This window comes from Misgurnus anguillicaudatus, chromosome 16 (assembly GCF_027580225.2).
Source record: "Misgurnus anguillicaudatus chromosome 16, ASM2758022v2, whole genome shotgun sequence".
NCBI classification, from domain to species: domain Eukaryota; kingdom Metazoa; phylum Chordata; class Actinopteri; order Cypriniformes; family Cobitidae; genus Misgurnus; species Misgurnus anguillicaudatus.
This window is the reverse complement of record NC_073352.2, coordinates 30116371-30136514: the sequence shown is the minus strand read 5'-3', so window position 1 is coordinate 30136514 and position 20144 is coordinate 30116371. Positions and strand designations below refer to the sequence as shown.

The window sequence follows — 20144 nt, the reverse complement described above, 5'->3', positions numbered from 1 at the left end:
ACTCTTGCTCGGACCTGAATGCGCGTGGCATGAACTACTTCTATCACATGAGCTTGTAATATGTGCGGCTCTGCCATTTCCTTGCACTAGGGAGGTTGTTAGCATGCAGAGGGTTAAAGGCGGAGTCCATGATGTTTGAAAGCCAATGTTGATATTTGAAATCACCTAAACAAACACGCCCCTACCCCAATAGAATCTGGACCTTCTGTTGATAGACCCGCCCCACACATACGCAACCCGGCATTTGATTTGATTGGCTATAAGTGTGTTTTGGTAGTCGGCCCGACTACTTTTCCAAAGCGTTTTTCAAACATCGTGGACTCCGCCTTTAAAGGGACACTCCACTTTTTGAAAAAATATGCTAATTTTCCAGCTCCCCTAGAGTTAAACGTTTGATTTTACCATTTTAGAATCCATTCAGTCGATCTCAGGGTCTGACACTAGCACTTTTAGCATAGCTTAGCACAATCCATTGAATCTGATTAGACCATTAGCATCGCGCTAAAAAATAACCAAAGAGTTTCTATATTTTTCCTATTTAAAACTGGACTCTTCTGTAGTTACATCGTGTACTAAGACCGACAGAAAATTAAAAATTTAACTTTTCTAGGCAGATATGGCTAGGACTATACTCTCATTCTGGCATAATAATCAAGGACTTTGCTGCTTTAACCTGGCTGCAGAAGGCGTAGTGATATTACGCACTACCTGAAAATAGTCCCCTGCCATTGAAAGTTACCAAGGGGACTATTTTCGGGCACTGCGTAATATTTTTGCGCCTCCTGCAGCCATGGTACAGCAGCAAAGTCCTTGATTATTACGCCATAATGAGAGTATAGTTCCTAGAAATCACAACTTTTAATTTTCTGTCGGTCTTAGTACACGATGTAACTACAAAAGAGTGAAGTTTTAAATAGGAAAAATATCCAAACTCTTTTTTAGCACAATGCTAATGGTCCAACCAGATTCAATGGATCACGCTAAGCTATGCTAAAAGTGGTACCGCCAGACCCTGAGATCGGGTGAATGGATTCCAAAATGGTAAAAATTAAATGTTTAAATCCAGGGGAGCTGGAAAATGAGCCTATTTTCCGAAAAAGTGGAGTGTCCCTTTAAAACCAGCGAGTGTTTTGTCCCTGCTGCCCCAGGAGCGCTTATACTTTAATGATGTGCTCGGATTAATGCCATCAGTTTTAAAAAGATTGCAGTCATGACAGTTTTGCCCTTGCTTTTTTTTGTCCACCAATCAAGTGACTTTTCATAAATGAGTCAAAAACGAACAAATAAATAAATAAGTTAAATGAGTTAGCTCACAGGCTGACGATAGGACGATCTCAAAATATATCGCCCAACACTAATACCAACCCGCTCTTAATCTCTACTAGGTTCTGCACATTAAGTTCACTGTTACTGTAAGTCTTTTGCATAATTCCATTACCAATTTATGCAAATTCTTCTTATTTTAATCAGCATTTGCCTCTTGGTTTGATTAAAGCAATTTGGAGGCTCTATTGACATATAAAGACTGAAAGCCATCTTACCACTCCGTAGGGCAGCTCTTGGTGAAGGGGTTCCTGGGGGAGGTACTGGAGGGGGAGGGAGGGAGTCATTGCTGGTGGATGGTGAGCTGGAGGATAGGAGAAAGTTCCTAATGGATGCTGGTCACCCCGCAGATCCACTTCATTCTCCACCCTCTGCAGAGGCTGATCGTGCGAGAGTAACAAAATCACTATAAGACCTCTCCCATAGGATCATTACCATACATTTAATTTTATGTAAACGGTAATCTGTACTTACCATACGTGGGTGCTGGGGTTGCAGGGGAACAAATTGATTCAGAGGAGGGAGATGAGGAGGCTGGTGGGGTGGCACTGGGGGACTGGGATGAAGTATAAAATGCTCACTGGAGATAAGTGGTGGAAACGGCGGGTAGGACATGGGCAGGTGCTGCATGGTGCAGGCCTGAATGAGCTGCAGAGAGAGAGAGAGAGACGGCAAAAGATAAAACGAGGGTCACTTATACCATAGATGCACTCGAGAAGAAAGTAAAGACCATTTAGAAAGTAAATTATTATTGTTAATATTAGAGATGTAGCAATGCGGACAAACACACTCTGACATATCTAACATTTCCCCTTTCATTACATTTAGCTTAAAAATTCTCATTTGAACACAAAATTCAATGCATTATTATATAAATGGCTTTCAACCATCTTTAAGCATCAAACAGGGCTAAAACACATTTATCTGTCTCCTGTAGGCGATGCCAAAAATTTGGCTTCACTACGAAACCAGTTTCAGTGGTCAATATGCTGACACTAATACATGAACACATTTGCACAAAAAAAGTGCACTTATCTTCGCTATCCATTTAAAAAAACACTAAATTGACCTACAGTATGTGAGGATCGATATGAAATGCAGCTATAAATCCATGTCTTATATGCAAGCATGATAAGCACATACAGAACGTACACTTATAACCGAACATCTCCGGCTAACGGGACAGGTGTGGAAGACACACACATCGGCTAATGTAAAGCTGGAGCGAGGTGACATGTTAGCTGTGCTCTACACAAACTGCACTGATATTCCAGCTCTTCCTTTTCAAACTCACTGGAGGAGGAAGGAAGCACAGCAGAGAGAGCTGTCCGCTGAACATTACCGAGCATGCTGGGAGCTGCTGAGCATTGCAGGCTGGCATAGGCTGCCCGGTGTGGATGGGAAAACCGTGGGTCGTCACCGTGGTAACTGTGTAAGAGATCGGAACTGATCCTTGGTGCATCTTGGAAAAATAACACAAAACGTTCAGGTTACTTGCACAAAAAAGGAAATTATTTAAAATTCATATCACAGCATTGTGCACAATGATTGTCAGATTTCTGTTAGATGGTCAATACATATATATGGAAAATCATAGATCAAAGCATCAAATGAGCATCAAAATGTGACCTTCATAATCTAATGATGATATCTGGAATCACAAAAGTTTGATTTCAATCATTAACATGACCTTAACTCAGTCAATATTAAAGGAAAACACCACCGTTTTTCAATATTTTACTATGTTTTTACCTCAACTTCGATAAATTAATACATACCCATCTTATTTCAATGCGTGCACTTTTAATCTTTGTACAGCACTTCATGAATGTGTTAGCATTTAGCCTAGCCCTATTCATTCCTATGGCTCCAAACAAAAGTTTTATTTTGTGCCACCATACTTACTTGTGTAATTACTCATGTACCAGTCTTTAAAACATGGAAGTGATTGGTGGCTTCTAAATTCATCCCTGTTTGGAGCCATAGGAATGAATGGGCTAGGCTAAATGCCAACACATTCACAAGGTGGTGTACAACAATTAAAAATGCATGCATTGAAAAAAGATAGGTATGTATTAATTCATCTAAGTTGAGGTAAGAACATAGTAAAATATTGAAAAACGGTGGTGTTTTCCTTTAAAGATATTAAGGGAATATTCAATTTTCTTAAAAGAAAAATCCAGATAATTTACTCACCACCATGTCATCCAAAATGTTGATGTCTTTCCCTGTTCAGTCGAGAAGAAATTATGTTTTTTGAGGAAAACATTGCAGGATCCCTCTCACTTTAATGGACTTTAATAGAGCCCAACACTCAACACCCAACTCAACACTCAACAGTTTTTTCAACGGAGTTTCAAAGGACCACAAACAATCCCAAACGAGGCACAAGGGTCCCACCCAGCGAAACGACCGCCATTTTTGACAAGAAAAATAAAAAATATCCACCTTTAAACCACAACTTCTCGTCTAGATCCGGTCGTGATGCCCCAGCGTGACCCCACACAATACGTCATGACGTCAAGAGGTCACAGAGGATGAACGCGAAACTCCGCCCCAGTGTTTACAAGTGTGTTGAAAGAGGACCGTTCCTACGTTGTTGTATGTCAACTGATACTAATTAATGTCTTTGTAAACAATAAACTGACACAATGGTCTGCAAATTTGCGTTTTATATATGTAACACGTGACCTCCCTACGTCACTACGTATTTACGCTAGGTCGCGCTGGACCGGACCTAGACGAAAAGTTGTGGTTTAAAAGTACATTTTTTTTTTCTTGTCAAAATTGACAATCGTTTCGCTAGATAAGACCCTTATGCCTCGTTTGGGATCGTTTATAGTCCTTTAAAACTCCGTTGAAAAAAACTGTTCAGTGTTGAGTTAAGGAATTAAATGCTGGGCTCCACTAAAGTCCATTAAAATGAGAAAAATCCCGCAATGTCTTCCTCAAAAAACACAACTTCTTCTCGACTGAACAAAGAAAGACGTCAACATCCCGGATGACATGGCGGTGAGTAAATTATCTGGATTTTTCTTTTAGGAAAATGGAATATTCCTTTAAGGTTATATTTTCAAAGAATGTTATTGTGTGTAGGATTATGAAAAAGTTGCTCTAGGTCTGTGATAAAGATGATCCACTAAGGTCTTGATGGCATAATAAATACCTACCCTATATTTTTTGTTTCAAGCCCCTGAATTTGAGCAACGACCTTGGGGGGGGGGAAATATCAAATTTGCAGAAAGACTCTTAAGATTAATACCTGTTCATGAAGATCCACCATGATGGAGCTCTGCTGGGGTGGTTGTGTGGCAGTATGCAGCATGCGTGGAGGTGCAGTGTTGTGACTATATTGCCTGGACTCATCTAAAGGAATCTGCTGATGCTGGGAGAAGACAGGGTGGTGGAAGTTCTCATCCTGATGCAGGGAAGCGTGCACACCGGGTCTATCGCGCTGCCCCCACTGACGTCGCACTGGAGGACTAAAGCATAAATGCATAATGTAAATAATAAGTAGATGCTTCAATCAAAACTAGAGATGCACCGATATATCTGCCAATAAGCAGCATGGGTCGATAAAAGCAAATCGGGAACAGGAAAATGCAATGAATTTGAGCTCTGTGTAGAGAAAATGTAAAGAAACATCACTGGTTTAAAGAGGACATATCATGAAAATGTTTAAGTGCTATAATCGGGTCCTCAGCGCTTCTATCCACCTAGAAAATATGAATAGATCAACCCAGTAACTTAGTTTTGGTAAAACATTCTCTGCAAGCATGTGAAAAATAGGTAATTAAAATTTGGCTCCCCTTGTGATGTCAGAAGGGGATAATACCGCCGCTTAATCTGCAATATCCAAACCACGACACTGTCATTTAATGCAGAGATCAGCTCATTTGCATTTTAAAGGACACACCTAAAACGTAAAATTTTTGCTTACACCTACAAAGTGGAAATTTTAAAATGTCAAATTAAATATATGCTATTTTGAGCTAAAACATCACATACATACTCTGGGGACACCAAAGATTTATTTGACATCTTAAAAAAAAGTCTTGAGTCAGTTTAACATAAACGATCAATATATGAATGAATAATATTTAGAAAATTATATTTTTAGAATTTAGTTAATATAAACACCAAACTATCGTTATCTGCAGATATCAGTTTGAATAATCGACTATCGGTATTGGTGGAAAAATTTTATATTGGTGAATCTCTAATCAATACCCAAACTTTAATCCTAATGGGTCAGTTGCACAATGCCGCTTTCAATCGTTAATTCAATTGTTACATTTTTTTATCGGTTTGGCTGTTCGTTTACATGACAATGGCGTTTCGGGTCATGAAAATGCAAACTTTGAAGATGGGTCTCAAAGTGCATGTTTCCGAAAAGCGCTACCGCCTAACTCCGTGTAAACTACGTAAATGCGAATCGGTGATAACGATGACGTCATGCGCATGTATTTTCTCAGTCTATAGGCATGTGTGAGTAAAACCAAAACAACAATGGTGGCCTACAAGATTGTGTTTGTGCTGCACAAAATACTGAGTTTACAAACACTTCTTGACAAAGTTTACAAAATTTTGCCATTTCATTGTCCAGTGTAAAAACCCTACCTCATTATCAGTCTAAATGCTTTTGCCATGCTGATTGTATTTATTGTGCTGTAGAAGAATGTGTATGTGTGCAAGCGTAGTGTTTCTGTATAAAGTAACATCGCCACCTACTGGCCTAGTATACATAAAGCGTTTTAATCGTCTTCACAAATTCATCTAAACGCTAATCTTTTTCAACAGCATTTTCATACATAAGTGATACTTTTCAAAGACGCAAAGAAAAATAGTCGATCGCACAAGCCTGACAAAACATAGTTCATTTGACTCATACACGTGTGCTATCGTTCGATGTATGCAAATTGCGACAAATTGCAATACCTCTCTTAGCCTACATACTATATACTCCTGTACGCCTGTGCGTGACCTACGTGTACAATGTATGCAAAGGTTTCAAAAATGCAGCAGTGCGCATACAGTACATTTCTTACAATTACGAAAATTGCGGTACCGTCGAATATAGTTGCATGCTCATTAATTTTCCCTTCTGGGATTCAAAAACCTACAACATTTTTCCATCCAGATCAGCCCGGGGGCCATATTACAGCAAATCTCCGCAATCTTGGCCTTCTCACCACCTCCAGTTATAAAATAGCAAGACTGTGTATACAAAATTTTTTTAAGAATAACTGCTGCTGTAAAAAACTTTTTGCATAAACTAATCGTAGTGTTCACCTCACCTTCTCCTGAGGTGCAGAGGGGTGAAACAAGGCTCCCCGGCGACCCTCCTCTGGTTTAAGGGGGCTGTTGATGGCCGCCTACTCACTGCTACTTCCCATGGTCGCATTTGTGACGTCGTACAAACGAGTCACACCTGGGGTTGGGACCAGTAGTGCAAGAGGCACTTGTGTCTAACACAGCCTCAGATTGTCAGGGTTCTGTAAAAAAAAAAAAAAAATACAGGAGATTTCAGTTTGTGCCACAGAGAAATATTTGTGGTGCTTTTTGTATTTATTAAGTTTGATTAGGTGTCAATGCAAGAGATCAAACCATTAGTTAACAAAATTGTTTTAGCAAAATTAAATGATGTTTTAGGTGAATTATTGATCATTTTGAAGTGGGCTTGCTTTTACCCTGGGTTAAGGCCGCAGAATACTTTTTTCCGCGCCCGGCTCGTGCGTGCACGCGTCAGCGCAGCTTTCAAAGTATACTCATCGCGGCTACGCGCAGATGGCCGTATTGGACATGTATGCTATACACATTTTTTTTTTCAAATTATTACCCCCATTGAACCTAATCCTTGATAATAACTTTGAAATGGGCTTGTTTGCATCCTGACATACATCAAGAGCGAGGGCCAAACCCATCCTTTGGTTAATATTATTGTTTAGCAATTTGTAACTGGGTTAAATGACAATTGGAATCGGGCCAAAATATACAGTGTTAAAAAATATTAAACCAGGGTAGACTTGGATACTGTAGATGTAAAACAAGGTTTCTAACAAGGATTTTATTGTTGTTAAAGGAACAGTATGTAGGTTGTGGCCAAAACTGATATTGCAATCACAAAACTTGTGGCTAAAACTGGTACTGCAATCACACAACTGGAGGCCAATACACAACATGACAACATAAACATCAGTTGAGGGCTGCAACGCTACTTTTTAAATGACTATATCCTGGCCAGACCACTGTTGTGAGTGATAAAAGTATTTGAAATGAAAATGATTTCTTAATGTCTAGTGACATATCAGGGACATTTTATGATTAATTGATATAAATGTCTTACATACTGTTCCTTTAATCCAGAGTTAATGGGACAGTTCATTCAAAAATGAAATTTCTGTCATGATTTTCTCATCCTTTTGTTGTTCTAAACCTGTATGAGTTTCTTTCTTCTGTGGAGCACAAAACTATTTTGGTAAATGATGGTAAGCACATAGTGATGGCACCCATTGACTTCCATAATAGGAAAACAAATACTATGGAAGTCAATGTGTACAGACGAGAAAAACTGTCATTATTTACCTATCCTGGGATTGCAAACTCGCATGCTTTTAAATTAAAAGCATGCGAGTTTGCAATCCCAGGATAGGTAAATAATGACAGTTTTAGGGTTAAAAGTTTTAATGTATTCATTTGTACCAAAGGAAAAATTTTGCTCACACATTTACATTCCCAATCTTTGTATTAAACATTAAACAGTTTACAGGTTTGCAAAGACAAGAAGGTGAATAAGGATAAATAATGACTAAAAACATACAGGATGAATTAAAGAAACACTTTAAAAACCTTCCCGGGTTAACCAATTTAAGCATGAGAACTTTTATTAAAAACATGGATAAAACAAAGGATAATTCTTTCATCCACAAGGGCAAAGCATCACTAACATGACCCTCAACAGATTATTTATCTATCTATCAATGTCAAATGCTCTGTATTCTTTTAAATTTACAACAAGGCTTAGAGAAATAAATTAATACCAATTTTATAGGTCTGTATAAACTAAAAAAAAAAAACTGCAAAAAATAAAATAAAAACACTGTGGGGCGCACATGTAAACTTCCCAACACGTCAAATACATAACGCCACATTTTACAACATTCAAATGTACAGTGTCATGTCTCATGATAAACAAATAGTCAAATGTTGACAAACCTGAAGTGTAAACAGTGTTTAAGACAAAGACGGGCAGGTTCTCCACAAAGAGGGGGAGCTGTAACTTCAACAACAAAAGCGTCGAGCGCCATGTGCTCATACAGAGACAAAGCAATAACAAAGACTCAGCTCTCACCCGCGCCCAAAATCATTTCAAACAACTTCCTGACACCACTCATCCGGGATTCATATTTAACTTAGCTAATGTGGATGTTTTCTGTGAATAAACCACTTAAAGGTGTCATTGTGGCCCAGCAGTATATATCAACCATAACACAAAAGAGTCGCGAGGCCGAAGTTTAACGGACGCTCGCGTGGACATCCGCAGTTGAGCACGTGCTTCGTAAACAACTGCAAATCAAATGTTGTTTCACGGGGTTCGTGTGCTTAACGATAAAGATCAACCTGATGTAGTTAAGTCTTCAGCTGCCAGCGTTAGCATGTAACTTAGCCATCCCTAGTACAGCCTTAAACAGGAAATGCAGAGACGCTCCTCTGACAAAAGCAACACGTTTTGCATAAACGCCACATTCAACGATACATTTTTAAAGCAAAGTTTATAAAATCATGAGTGTTGGCGATTGTATTTTAAGTGCTAAATGACAGTCTTCTGCACTAACGTTAAGTGTAAACCAGACGAGCTTACTTGTTTTCAATGGCGGGTGAGTTTCCGACTTGTCCACGCGCTGTTTTGTTGGCGACCAAAACGCAACGCGAATGTCTCGTGAACTCGTTGAACTTGAAATCGTCTGAGAAGTCGTCTGCAATGCATAAACCTGAAGATGCTCACGGTTTACATTCGAGAAGCTCTTTCATCGCTCACATCCACCGACTGCAGGCTGCGCTGTTGTTGTTGATGAACAGGCGCGGATCTCCAGCACAGAAAGGGAAAGTATATCCCCGTTGTACAAACATCAGTTTAGTTGTCTCCACTTGTGAGCCAGCAAACTACTTAAACCATGCTTCATGAATAGTGCATCCGAACTGGGTTTGATCTCTGTCATTCCTCGATGTGCTGTGTGTGTTGCCTTGTGTGCTTCAATATTGTTGTGGTCGTGTGCATGTATAGTCACGCCTTCTTTCTCTACAAACTAGCACGCAAGAGAGAGACACCCAGTTACTTCAAATGTTTGTGTGCGGTTAAATAGATCCAGTCTGGCACCATGGTTAAGTTAGTTCAAGTCACAAATTATTTTTTGTGCCAAAGCAATATTCACAGAGCAATCATACACTGAATTTACGATTATGCCATTGATTTATTGTGCCATTTTAGAGTTGTATTTACTTAAAGGTGCAATAGAATGTAAAAAGGTATTTACCTAGGCTTAAATGGATAATAAGTACATGGTAATGACATATCGTGAGCATCAAACACGATTGTTTCCTATGTATTTGTGCATCGAGATGGCAACATTAAATTACACATTCGATTAATTACAAAGTTGTGACTGCGAAGTTAGCACAACATGCTAGTTAATGCTATATGTTAGCGTCTATTAACAATCTCCAAACAATTAGTTGTTCCTCAAAATCTGTATTTTTCTCGTCTGATACAGGCTCAAACATATAAGGTCTGTTTACTAATGTGAGCTACTGGCATGAGCCTCAGAGCCAATCAGAGCAGAGCTCAATATTATTATTCATGGCCCTTCCAAATATGGCAATAATAGACCATTTCATTCAAAGGACAAATCCTAGGGTTGTTAATTGGCATGTAAAACGTTTCTGAATAATTTTTACACTTAATAAAGTTACATACCTTCTATGTAAATATCAAAGAACATTTTAACTTATTATTTCAATGCATTCTTTGGCACCTTCACGGGGCCAAAGAAGAACCATTTTTGGCTGAACGTTTCCATAAACTTTAACATCCGAAAAACTATTGTTTTAAAAAAGGTTCTGTGGTCCAAATAAGGTTTTTGTAAAAAGACAAGAAAGAAAAGGTTTTCCAAGAACCTTTGACTGAACAGTCCAAAAAATGGTTCTTCTGCTTTCCAACAGATGTTTTACAATTCGTAAACTTGTGGACCTATTTTTCCAAAAACCTCACACCAGTACATTCTTCGGATGAGAGCTTGAATAATAGACACTCCAGCCCAGTTGGTGGCGATAATCCACCTTTGCCAATTGCAAGAATACAAACAACGTTCCCTGCGCGGAGTAATACCGTACCTAACAGCACATCTAATATAAGTCAATGGAGTTGGACAAAAACTATGATAAAACCTGTTGGAAATTTCAGTCAAAACTGTTCTATTTCATCATAAACAATCTGAAAACAGGGCTTTAAGTGTAAAATACCAAACTTGTCCTTTAAGCTCCATCCATAGCAATGCACAAGGCATTTATCCTCTACATTTTCTACTTTAACCAGCATGGATCACATGGACTTTTGTTGTCTGTTCATGACAAGTAAACATGACCAACTGTTTGTGACCAATAAAAGTCTATTTTTATGTAGTTTTTTAACAACCTAAAGAAAAACGTGCCAAATTGGTGTTTTCTAGGGGTGCACTGATATATCGGCCAATGATGCTTGCTATGTTTCTCAATGAATTATGGTGAAATGCCGCTGCTACATCCAAAAGCCAGATGGCGCTCTTGTGCAGAAACTCAATATGCGCTGTTCTTCAAACCTTTTCAGATATTTTGTATTTTGAGTCTTGCTTTTTTAAATGCATATTATGAGCGACTCAAACTAACAGTGATTTCCGATCGATAAGGACTTACTGATCAAAAGCTGTACTACTGCTTAATAAAATAGTTCTGCATAATATCGGCTGTGCGATTTAGAATAGTTATCGGCCAGGTATTATTAGTGTATATCGGCATTTATCGCCACATCCATAGTGTTTCTCAACATTTTAAAAACGTCCTGTTTTGGTTACATTGTTTTTTATTTAGGGTGTGCTTTTTAAAACGTTGTGCTCCAACATTACATGAATACAGCCAAAACACAACGTTGTGAAAAGTTTTGTTTACTGGGATATAATTATATTTCTACAAAAGTTGTTTGGAACTATTCACTTAGCACTGTAATTAATGGTAACACTTTACAACAGTAGTTAACATTAGTTAATGTATTAACTAACATGACAAAACCATGAGCAATACATTTACACAGTATTTATTAATCTTATTAATGTTAGTTAATAGAAATAAAGCATGAATAATTTGTTCATGTTAGTTCACAGTGCATTACAACGTTAACAAGATTTGAACAAAGTATTAGTAATTGTTAAAATTAACCTTAACAAAGATTAATAAATGCTGTATAAGTGCAGTTCATTATTACTTCATATTATTTATAATATTATTATTAGGTATTTATTCCTTTCACATATTTTCCCATACATAGTGCTGTCAAAATATTTATTCGTGATTGCACCAGTATTTATAATTCAACAGAATAAATATTTTTGTTCAGCAGTTTTAAAGATTAATTTTTAAATGATGGTCTTCTTTAGGACATAGGCCTAACATAAAGGTACATATTTTGTCGCTGACTCTAGTTCTCATCCGCCTCAGCCCAGTCTGTTACATAAGCCTTGCGCCAAATGGCGAGCCGGCGGCCAAAATAAACACTTATGCAAACCTGTTTATCAGAGACTGTCAACGACATCTTATTTTTTCAATGCAATTACATTAAAGTTAATTAAAAACAACATTAAATATTTGTTTTGGCGAAAATGCATTAAGCAGACTTCATAAGAATTGTTAGGGCAATCTAAAGCGTTTAAATTCTGGCTATCACTTAAAATAAATCTGAATTTGACTTTAATGTGTTTGAGCACGCGCAAGTCGGGATGATTTTTTGCAGCAGTTTCAAACAAGGGCCTCGTCTGACTTCACTGCAGAGAAAACACCGCAATGTAACCTGCCTTAATGCCAACTCGCAAAATGACTGAAATAATTCAGATGATAGCCTAAACCTGTCCCGTGCGTGCGACAAATCACGCGCATCTGAGAAAACGCAGGAGACTCAAACCCGCGTCCCTTCCATCCATGCACTTCCAATCCAATGTAAACATTACAGCATTATAGCAACAAAACAAGGAGGGGCTCAAGGCTTTAGGGGGACAGCACAGAAAAACACACCGACGCCTGTGTTCAAAGCATGAAAGACCGCGCAGACCCACGGAAATCCAAGCCATCGACACGAGGACGGGGGTCGTGCTTTACCTGATTGTTAATTTGTAAGCATCGCGATCGCTGACATTTCTCCTTGTGATTTTTCACATCTCTCCCGTGTTCGGTGCGGCATGATCCTCAGCTCTTCCCGTTAAATGGTACATTCCGCGGAATTCACCACTGAACTGGGAAAAAGGTACGAACGGCGGTTCACGCGACCAACAGAATCAGAATATGACATCACTCTTCGCGTGCCGCGCGAGACGATCAACCCCTGAATGCGCCAGACGCCAAAAACCACAATGCACTCGCGTGAACCCAGGATCGTCCGACACCTATTTGCTTGTTTTTGTGACTTACCCCTATGAGGGGCATTTAGAGGCCGCTGTCTCGCACTACCGTAATCGTTGTAAGAGCTTGTCCTCGTGAACTCCCAATGTCACGTCTCGGTTAACAAGATCACAGGGCTACTGTTAAGTATTGCGGCTATTCTGCACATCAAATAAGAAAGACAAAACAATGCTGAAATTCCTCATTGGACATCGTCAGTGACATTCATTGACAATAAAAGAAATGTGACCATATATTTTGATGGCAGAATTGTTTTTGCTTCCTGGGCATGGTGATGGTCATATTAAACCTATCGAACTTAAACCCATATTCAGATAAACGTCTAGATAGAGGGATTTGTCACGCTTATCGACATGATTGTCTTGGTTTCGCTGTAAAAAAAAAACTTATCAGGGTCACATTACGTAAGGCTTGTCTGTAATTAAAGGGTGCGTTGATTTGTCTCCCTCTACTGGCCAGACGAGGAACAGGCTCATTCCAGATTATCTATCTATCTATCTGTCTATCTATCTATCTATCTGGAGAAATTCAATTCAATTATATTTATATAGTGTTTTTCACAATTGTTTAATTGTACAAATCAGCTTTACACCAATAAAAACGAGAAAACCCTTGAGAAAAAACCCTGAGTGAGAGCATTAGAGGATATACCATATATTTAATACTATATTATAAAATTTTATGGGAATTAAAATTAAAAGGTATTAAGAATTTGGAAAGGGTATGGGTTTTATTATGTACAAAAACATGCACAGAAAAACAAAAGGCTCACAGGTAATAAAGCATATAGATGGACAACAGTTTTATTAATATTTAGTTGATCCTCGTATTTTTTATTTTGAAAGCATTTGTCCTTGGCCCCGAGTCAGTAAGCATTGCCCATATGTTGTGCTTAATTTTTTGCCAGGCTTCCTTTAGATAACTTTTAGAGTTTAGATAACACATTTACATAAAGAGTAGTATTATTACTTCTGGGAGGCAACACATAACCTTTGGTTAGTGAGATGGCTGCATTGTTTACAGCAATAAATGAACAAAACAATGTACTGTCATGGAAAGCTATTATACCCATTACAGATTAAACAGTGCTCCTGTGTACAAGATGTGATTTTCCAGACCGAAATGTATTATACAGACTTACTGTATTAAAATATATGATGCCTGTAAAAAAAGTGATTTCTCAGTTTAATTACATAATTAAAGACTTGACGTGTGTTTTAGGCTTGTATGGAGTCATTGTGCTGGTTTGGCCTCGCCCATTGCTCATCATAGCTGGGAAGCAGTAAAGTAATAAGTCAAAGTCTAATTTGATAAGATAAGAATGAAATACTGGTACAGGCTTGATTTAAAACAGTACAAAAAATGTGATACAAAGTGTTTAAGGTATTGCTTGTTAAATAGAAATGGGTATATTAAAGGGATAGTTCTCCCAAAAATGAAAATTGTGTCATTATTCACTCACTGTCATGTTGTTACAAACCTGTTTAAATTTCTTTGTTCGGATTAACACAAAGGGAAGATATTTTAAGAAATGTTTGTAACCAAATCGTTCGTGGACCCCATTTACTTCCAAAGTATATATTTTTTCTACTATATAAGTGAATGGGGTCCACAAACGGTTCGGTTACAAACATTTCTCAAAATATCTTCCTTCGTGTTCATCAAAACAAAGAAATTTATGCGGGTTTGTATTAACATGAGATTGAGTAAATGATGACCGAATTTTCATTTTTGGGTGAACTATCCCTTTAAGAAAAAAAACAACAACATAATTATGCAACTTGATTCAACCTAGTTTTTTAAGTTTTGACTTGTTAAATAACTATTTGAAAATGTTTAACTTAATTTGTTTAGTTAATGTTACATAAATATAGGTGGATATGATATCATTTTTTACAGTGTATGGAAGCGGGGCACAACCTGACGCTTTTTGGCTTTAGCTCTATCATTCAAAAAATATTTTTAAGTTAGATTAATCATTTTTTAAACAATCAACACACACATCTCTGTTTCCCTGACAGGGATTAGCTTTAGCCAGGACTAGGCCTTAATTTAATTAGAAAATATAACAAACGATTTAACAAACATGCCTTACTTAAAATTACTTGTGTGCATTTTGAGGCAAAACAAGGGCACTGATGTATTTTAAGTCAGTCCAAGTTGTTTTCAGTTTGGACAGCTCTTACATTTATTTTAGTCTAGGACTAGTCTAATCCCTGTCCGGGAAACCGCCCCTTAAAGTTTGTTTGTGGAGTGCAAACTTGACAACTTACCCCAGCCCAGGTGGGGTTCATTGTAACAAACAGAGAGTTTGTTGTAACACCTGCTAGAAAATTTAGTTTAAACACAAATAATTCAATCAAATTCTGTCTATATACTAAAGGTGGATATTGTTTATATATCTGTTTATAATAGATAGATATCCACACATTGATCCACCCATAATCCTTCATCTAACCATCATTGTGTTATGCATCAATGCATAGAAATAGAAGGGCTGCACAATTAAGACAAAAAAAATGATAATTGCGAGTTATTTCTCCTGATATTATACCAACGGTTATCATTTTGATTAATAGTATTTACATTGTTTCATTTTATTATCATTGTATATCTGAGGCTTAAGGAGTTGCTGACATGTTTCAAAATACAGGTGACAAGACAGTGATTAAAATAATATAAGGTTGAATTTGGTGACTTACACACCTAACTCAGAAATAAAAAAACATAAGATGAAGAAATGTACTTCCACCATGCCTCCAAAACACTCTTTGTTCAATATCTTAATGAAAACACATCAAAACTTTTTACAAATTCATCTTCTGACAGAAAGAAAAAAAGACCAAAAGCACAAATTGCTCAGCCCTGTATAAATATGTAAAGGTTGTGTTACAAACCCTGCGTTATCATCCTGATATATTGGCAATCCCATATGAAACAGTAGAGACTGAATAGAGCACACTTTGCTGTCACATGCCCTTAACAGAATGTACTTTGGGATTAGTTGATCTTTTGGTCTGTAGTGGGTTTACATTGATCTCTCGCTCCACAGCGTGACCGTGGTGGTAAACGGCACACAATTACACACAAATGAACTCAGACTGTCATTCGGTCTCAAGGGAAAGTTCAAGTATTGTTTTTGGTTAGCGGTGGTGAATCTCTTCCCACGGGAGCTTAATCCTTTGTTTGTTTCCCATTAATGATGAAGGCCTGGGGGGAAGGAGGGCTTAATGTGTAAGAGCTCATTAGAGTCGAGCCGAGGGTGGGTGGGTTGGTTCTTGAATAACTAATGGATTCATTCGCTCCTGGAATGTCTCGTACCACATTATGTCGACATCGCTGAAGAAAAAAATACAAACTCCATGCAACACATGGTTTCACAATTCAAAGTAAAATGAGCCATTTATGTCCTGTTTTTCTTTCCAGTGTGAATTCTGTTTTAATATTTCAGTAGTTTTGCCACCGAGGAGTTGCTATGAGTTATTCTGGTCATTGTTTGTTGTGAGTTTGTTTGCCAACTCGTATCTGTTTTAGGATCTGCTTCTTACAGGTGCCACTAAGCAGCTTTGTTCAATGCATTAGACACCAGCAGCCTCCTCTCCCATGCAGTGTTAATGATTTACATTTACAACTGTGGGACTGTAATAGCCAGTGATGCACTAACCAAAGGTCTCTCTATTAAATATTGTCATCACACTTGAAGAACAACACTTGTTGGAATTGGATTGTCGTGTCAAGCACGGTAAGTTTTGTGTTAACTTATTTTCAGCATATTGAGCATCGCTTCTATTGGTATTTAACAAAGAAAATTACATTTCTCTTAGATTTCTTTTACTACCAACAAAACTTTCTAGGACGAGCCAGGATTTTTTTCTTATAAAATGAAAAGAAAGGAAAGAGAGCTATAATAATAATTACATGAATTTGATAATAGACAATGAGAAATGTTTGTGCTCGTATTGAAATCTCTGACGTTTGATTACAGATTTGATATCTTGGCAAATTTTTGCACGCATCTAGAAGAGACACGGGATTACTAATGTCTAATGGACTAATTTATAATCAGAAAAATCTTACCTCTTTTTCACTTAATGTAATGTAGTTACTGAAAAAGAAAAATTTAACAATAAGGTTGTATTTGTTAAAATTAGTAAATGCATTAATTAAGGAAAACTTCTACAGAATTTATTAATATTTTAATTAGTTAATAACAATAAAACAAAATGCTAGTTCATTAGGGCTGGGCAAAAAAATCTTTTTTTTCCCAATTAATTGTGTTTTTTACGTGGTCGGTTCAAAATCTATTCTCAAAGGCCACGAATCGATTTTTTAAAAAGTGAAATAACCTGATCCTGTTTAATCAAGGAATGCGACTGTTCTGACTTTTTTCCGCATACATTTCATCTTGCATCAAAATTGTATTGTATTTAACATAATTGTATGTAATTGAAAATTAAAGATTGGTTCTGTATTAATGTACCCAAGTGTACCTAAAATAAAAGAGTTTAATGTACAGGTTTGTGGCTCTTAATTTCTTTTTATTAATTACACACTTGTAAACGTATGTTCACTGTTCTTTTTTATAAATATAGTATTTGTATTAAATCTTTATTCGTTAAGTCAAATCGAGCATGAAAATCGATCAGAGAATCGGAATCGAAAGGAGAATCGATTTGATAGCTTGTAAATCGAAATAGAATCGATCTGGAACATCTGAATCGATACCCAGCCCTATAGTTCATTGTGCATTAATTTGTGTCAGCAGTTACACATTTTTTGAAAAAGTATTAGTAAATGCTAAAATGAACATGAACTAAGATGGGAATAAAATATATTTTTTATTTTTGGTTCATGTTAGGTAATGCATTATCTAATGTTAACAAATACAACCTTTAAGTGTTACCAAAAACTTTGAGACATTAAAGTCACAATGAATTTGAAATGAAAGACTGTAATTTATTTGGAAAATTATGGTATTTTTTTACAAATTTCTTTTCTGTGAGCTTCATTATTTTGTAAAAAATGAATGTGCCCTCATAATCTCTTTAATCAAAAATGCAAATCTCCTCCCCTCCTCGAAACAATCCATAGATATGTACACTAGACTAGATGTCGCCTTGGGGTTCTAACCATGCGTCAAAACAAATGCAAAACGGCATCTTGTTGGCAAGTTTTTTTGTGATTGTTGCGGGCAAAAATCCTCGATTTTGCGGCACGTTTTCTTAAAAAATGCAATGGAATATGCGGGATATTTATGCAATTAATGCGATGGAATTGCGGGAATTTGCGAAAGTTGCAATGATGTTCACGTCACATAATCACGTCACTTCATAACGTTCCCATGGCCATAGAGGACACGGCTGCGCTTTTGGGAAGTAAATGCAACATTTTTCAACTTTCTGCTAATATATATGTGACTTTTTGCTACGAAAATGCGGAGATTATGAAATCATGCAAGCCCCGCATATTTTGTGCGCGGAAATATGTAATTAATGCGGCGAAAGTGCGTCGTATTTGGAAAAAATGCAGCCCCGCATAAATATGCGGACTTTGGCTGATTATGCAATATATCGCGCGATCGCACAATCACGTTTTTCTGGAGGGACTGCATAGGAAGTATCTAGGTAAAGCTGCTATCTCCGCCTGTACTTTAATTCATGGACGATGCCGGACTTTTGTGCTGCGTATGGATGTTAGGCCTACTAGCACTATGCATTATTATAGTTAGAAAAAGTACATTTTCATAATTTCAAAACGTTAATTTTTTTCTGGACTCAATACATGTCTGACTGTTGAAACGAACCCAAAGAAAACCAAGAAAATCGCATTAATGACGATTTATGGTGATTTTATTTCCATTACACCATTGCGTACAATGACGCTGATGCGGGGCTCCCCTGTTTCAAGATGGCGGCTCTAGTTGACGCATTCAGTCCAATGAACCGGCAAGGCGACATCTATGCTGCGTCCGAAACCGCCTACTACATACTATATAGTACGCGAAAAGCAGTAGGCGAGGCGAGTAGTATGTCCGAATACATAGTATTCGAAAAACAGTATGCGAAAAGTACCCGGATGACCTACTACTTCCGGTTAGATTTTGCAGTGTGCATACGATGGACGCTGCACTATCCCATGATGCCCCGGACGAGGAGTTATCCAACGAAGAAGAAGAGGCACGCGGCTGTTTTCGCGCTGAAATGACATGACGTGATGACGACGTATGTCACGTGATGTAGCAACATGGCGGATGTAGTACGTCCGAATCTCATTCATACTACCAGGATTCATACTATACAGTACCTACTGTTTTAACGTCAAGTAAGTAGCTACTTCATCTAATTCAGTACCTACTATATAGTATGCGGTTTCGGACGCAGCCCTAGTGTATATATCTATGGAAACAATCTCTCTTTACTTCCGGTCATATGGTATGGCAGGTGGGCGGAGTCAGAGAAAAGATTGCAGTGATTAGCAAATAGTAGGGCTGTAACAATTAATCGCAGGTCCCATTAAAAAGACCCGTCTAAAATCGATTCTGAATCACAAGGCTGCGATTCTGTATTTCATGTGCAGCTTGTGCGTGTTCTATGGCGTTTTGGTTAGTAAGAAGTCCTTATCAAATCTAAAGTCATTATGAGTTGGAATCATTTATAACGTACATTTATAAAAGCAACACTCGTTAAACAAAATCATTCAAAACATTCTTTATCATCATGAAAATACCTGAAACAATCTGAAGAACGGCGATATAAATATTCTTCTAGACATTTTCTGGAAATGTGTTTGTAATGATACTTCTTCTGTGGCACAATTGGAGTTTCTGCACGAGAGCGCCCTCTGGCTTTTGGATGTGGCGGCATTTCACCGTAATTCATTCAAATTCATTCATTGAGAAAACGCGCACGATTAATCGTTACAGCCCTAGCAAATAGCAACATGAACTAACTTTCAACAATCCAATCAATTCTCAATAGACGAATTTAAGCCCAGCCCTACATTTGATTCATTTCAGAAGCCGTTTCACTTGGATATACGTGACCTTGTGGAAAATTAGACACTCTGTAATTCCATTTTAAGCGACTTTTAGAGATCCTTTTGTGATTTTTCTTTCTTATAGA

The 20144-nt window shown here is 37.6% G+C and overlaps 1 protein-coding gene across 6 annotated transcripts in view; it reads right to left on the bottom strand.

Moving 5' to 3' along the window:
* rnf44 (ring finger protein 44) overlaps window positions 1-20144 on the bottom strand; it is a 57716-nt gene that overhangs the window by 8812 nt on the left and 28760 nt on the right. The window contains exons 1-6 of one of the 6 annotated variants that reach the window (XM_055177470.2): window positions 12724-13057; window positions 6621-6818; window positions 4586-4805; window positions 2618-2785; window positions 1798-1971; window positions 1542-1703 (exon numbers count right to left, since the gene is read on the bottom strand). In XM_055177470.2, coding sequence (XP_055033445.1) covers window positions 1542-1703; window positions 1798-1971; window positions 2618-2785; window positions 4586-4805; window positions 6621-6727 — 831 coding nt within the window. In that variant the 5' untranslated portion in view covers window positions 6728-6818; window positions 12724-13057. Of the gene's footprint in view, window positions 1-1541; window positions 1704-1797; window positions 1972-2617; window positions 2786-4585; window positions 4806-6620; window positions 6819-8538; window positions 9136-9184; window positions 10217-12723; window positions 13058-20144 lie in introns of those variants that run through there. The other 5 variants (XM_055177469.2, XM_055177473.2, XM_055177474.2 and 2 more) reach the window with 5 other exon arrangements.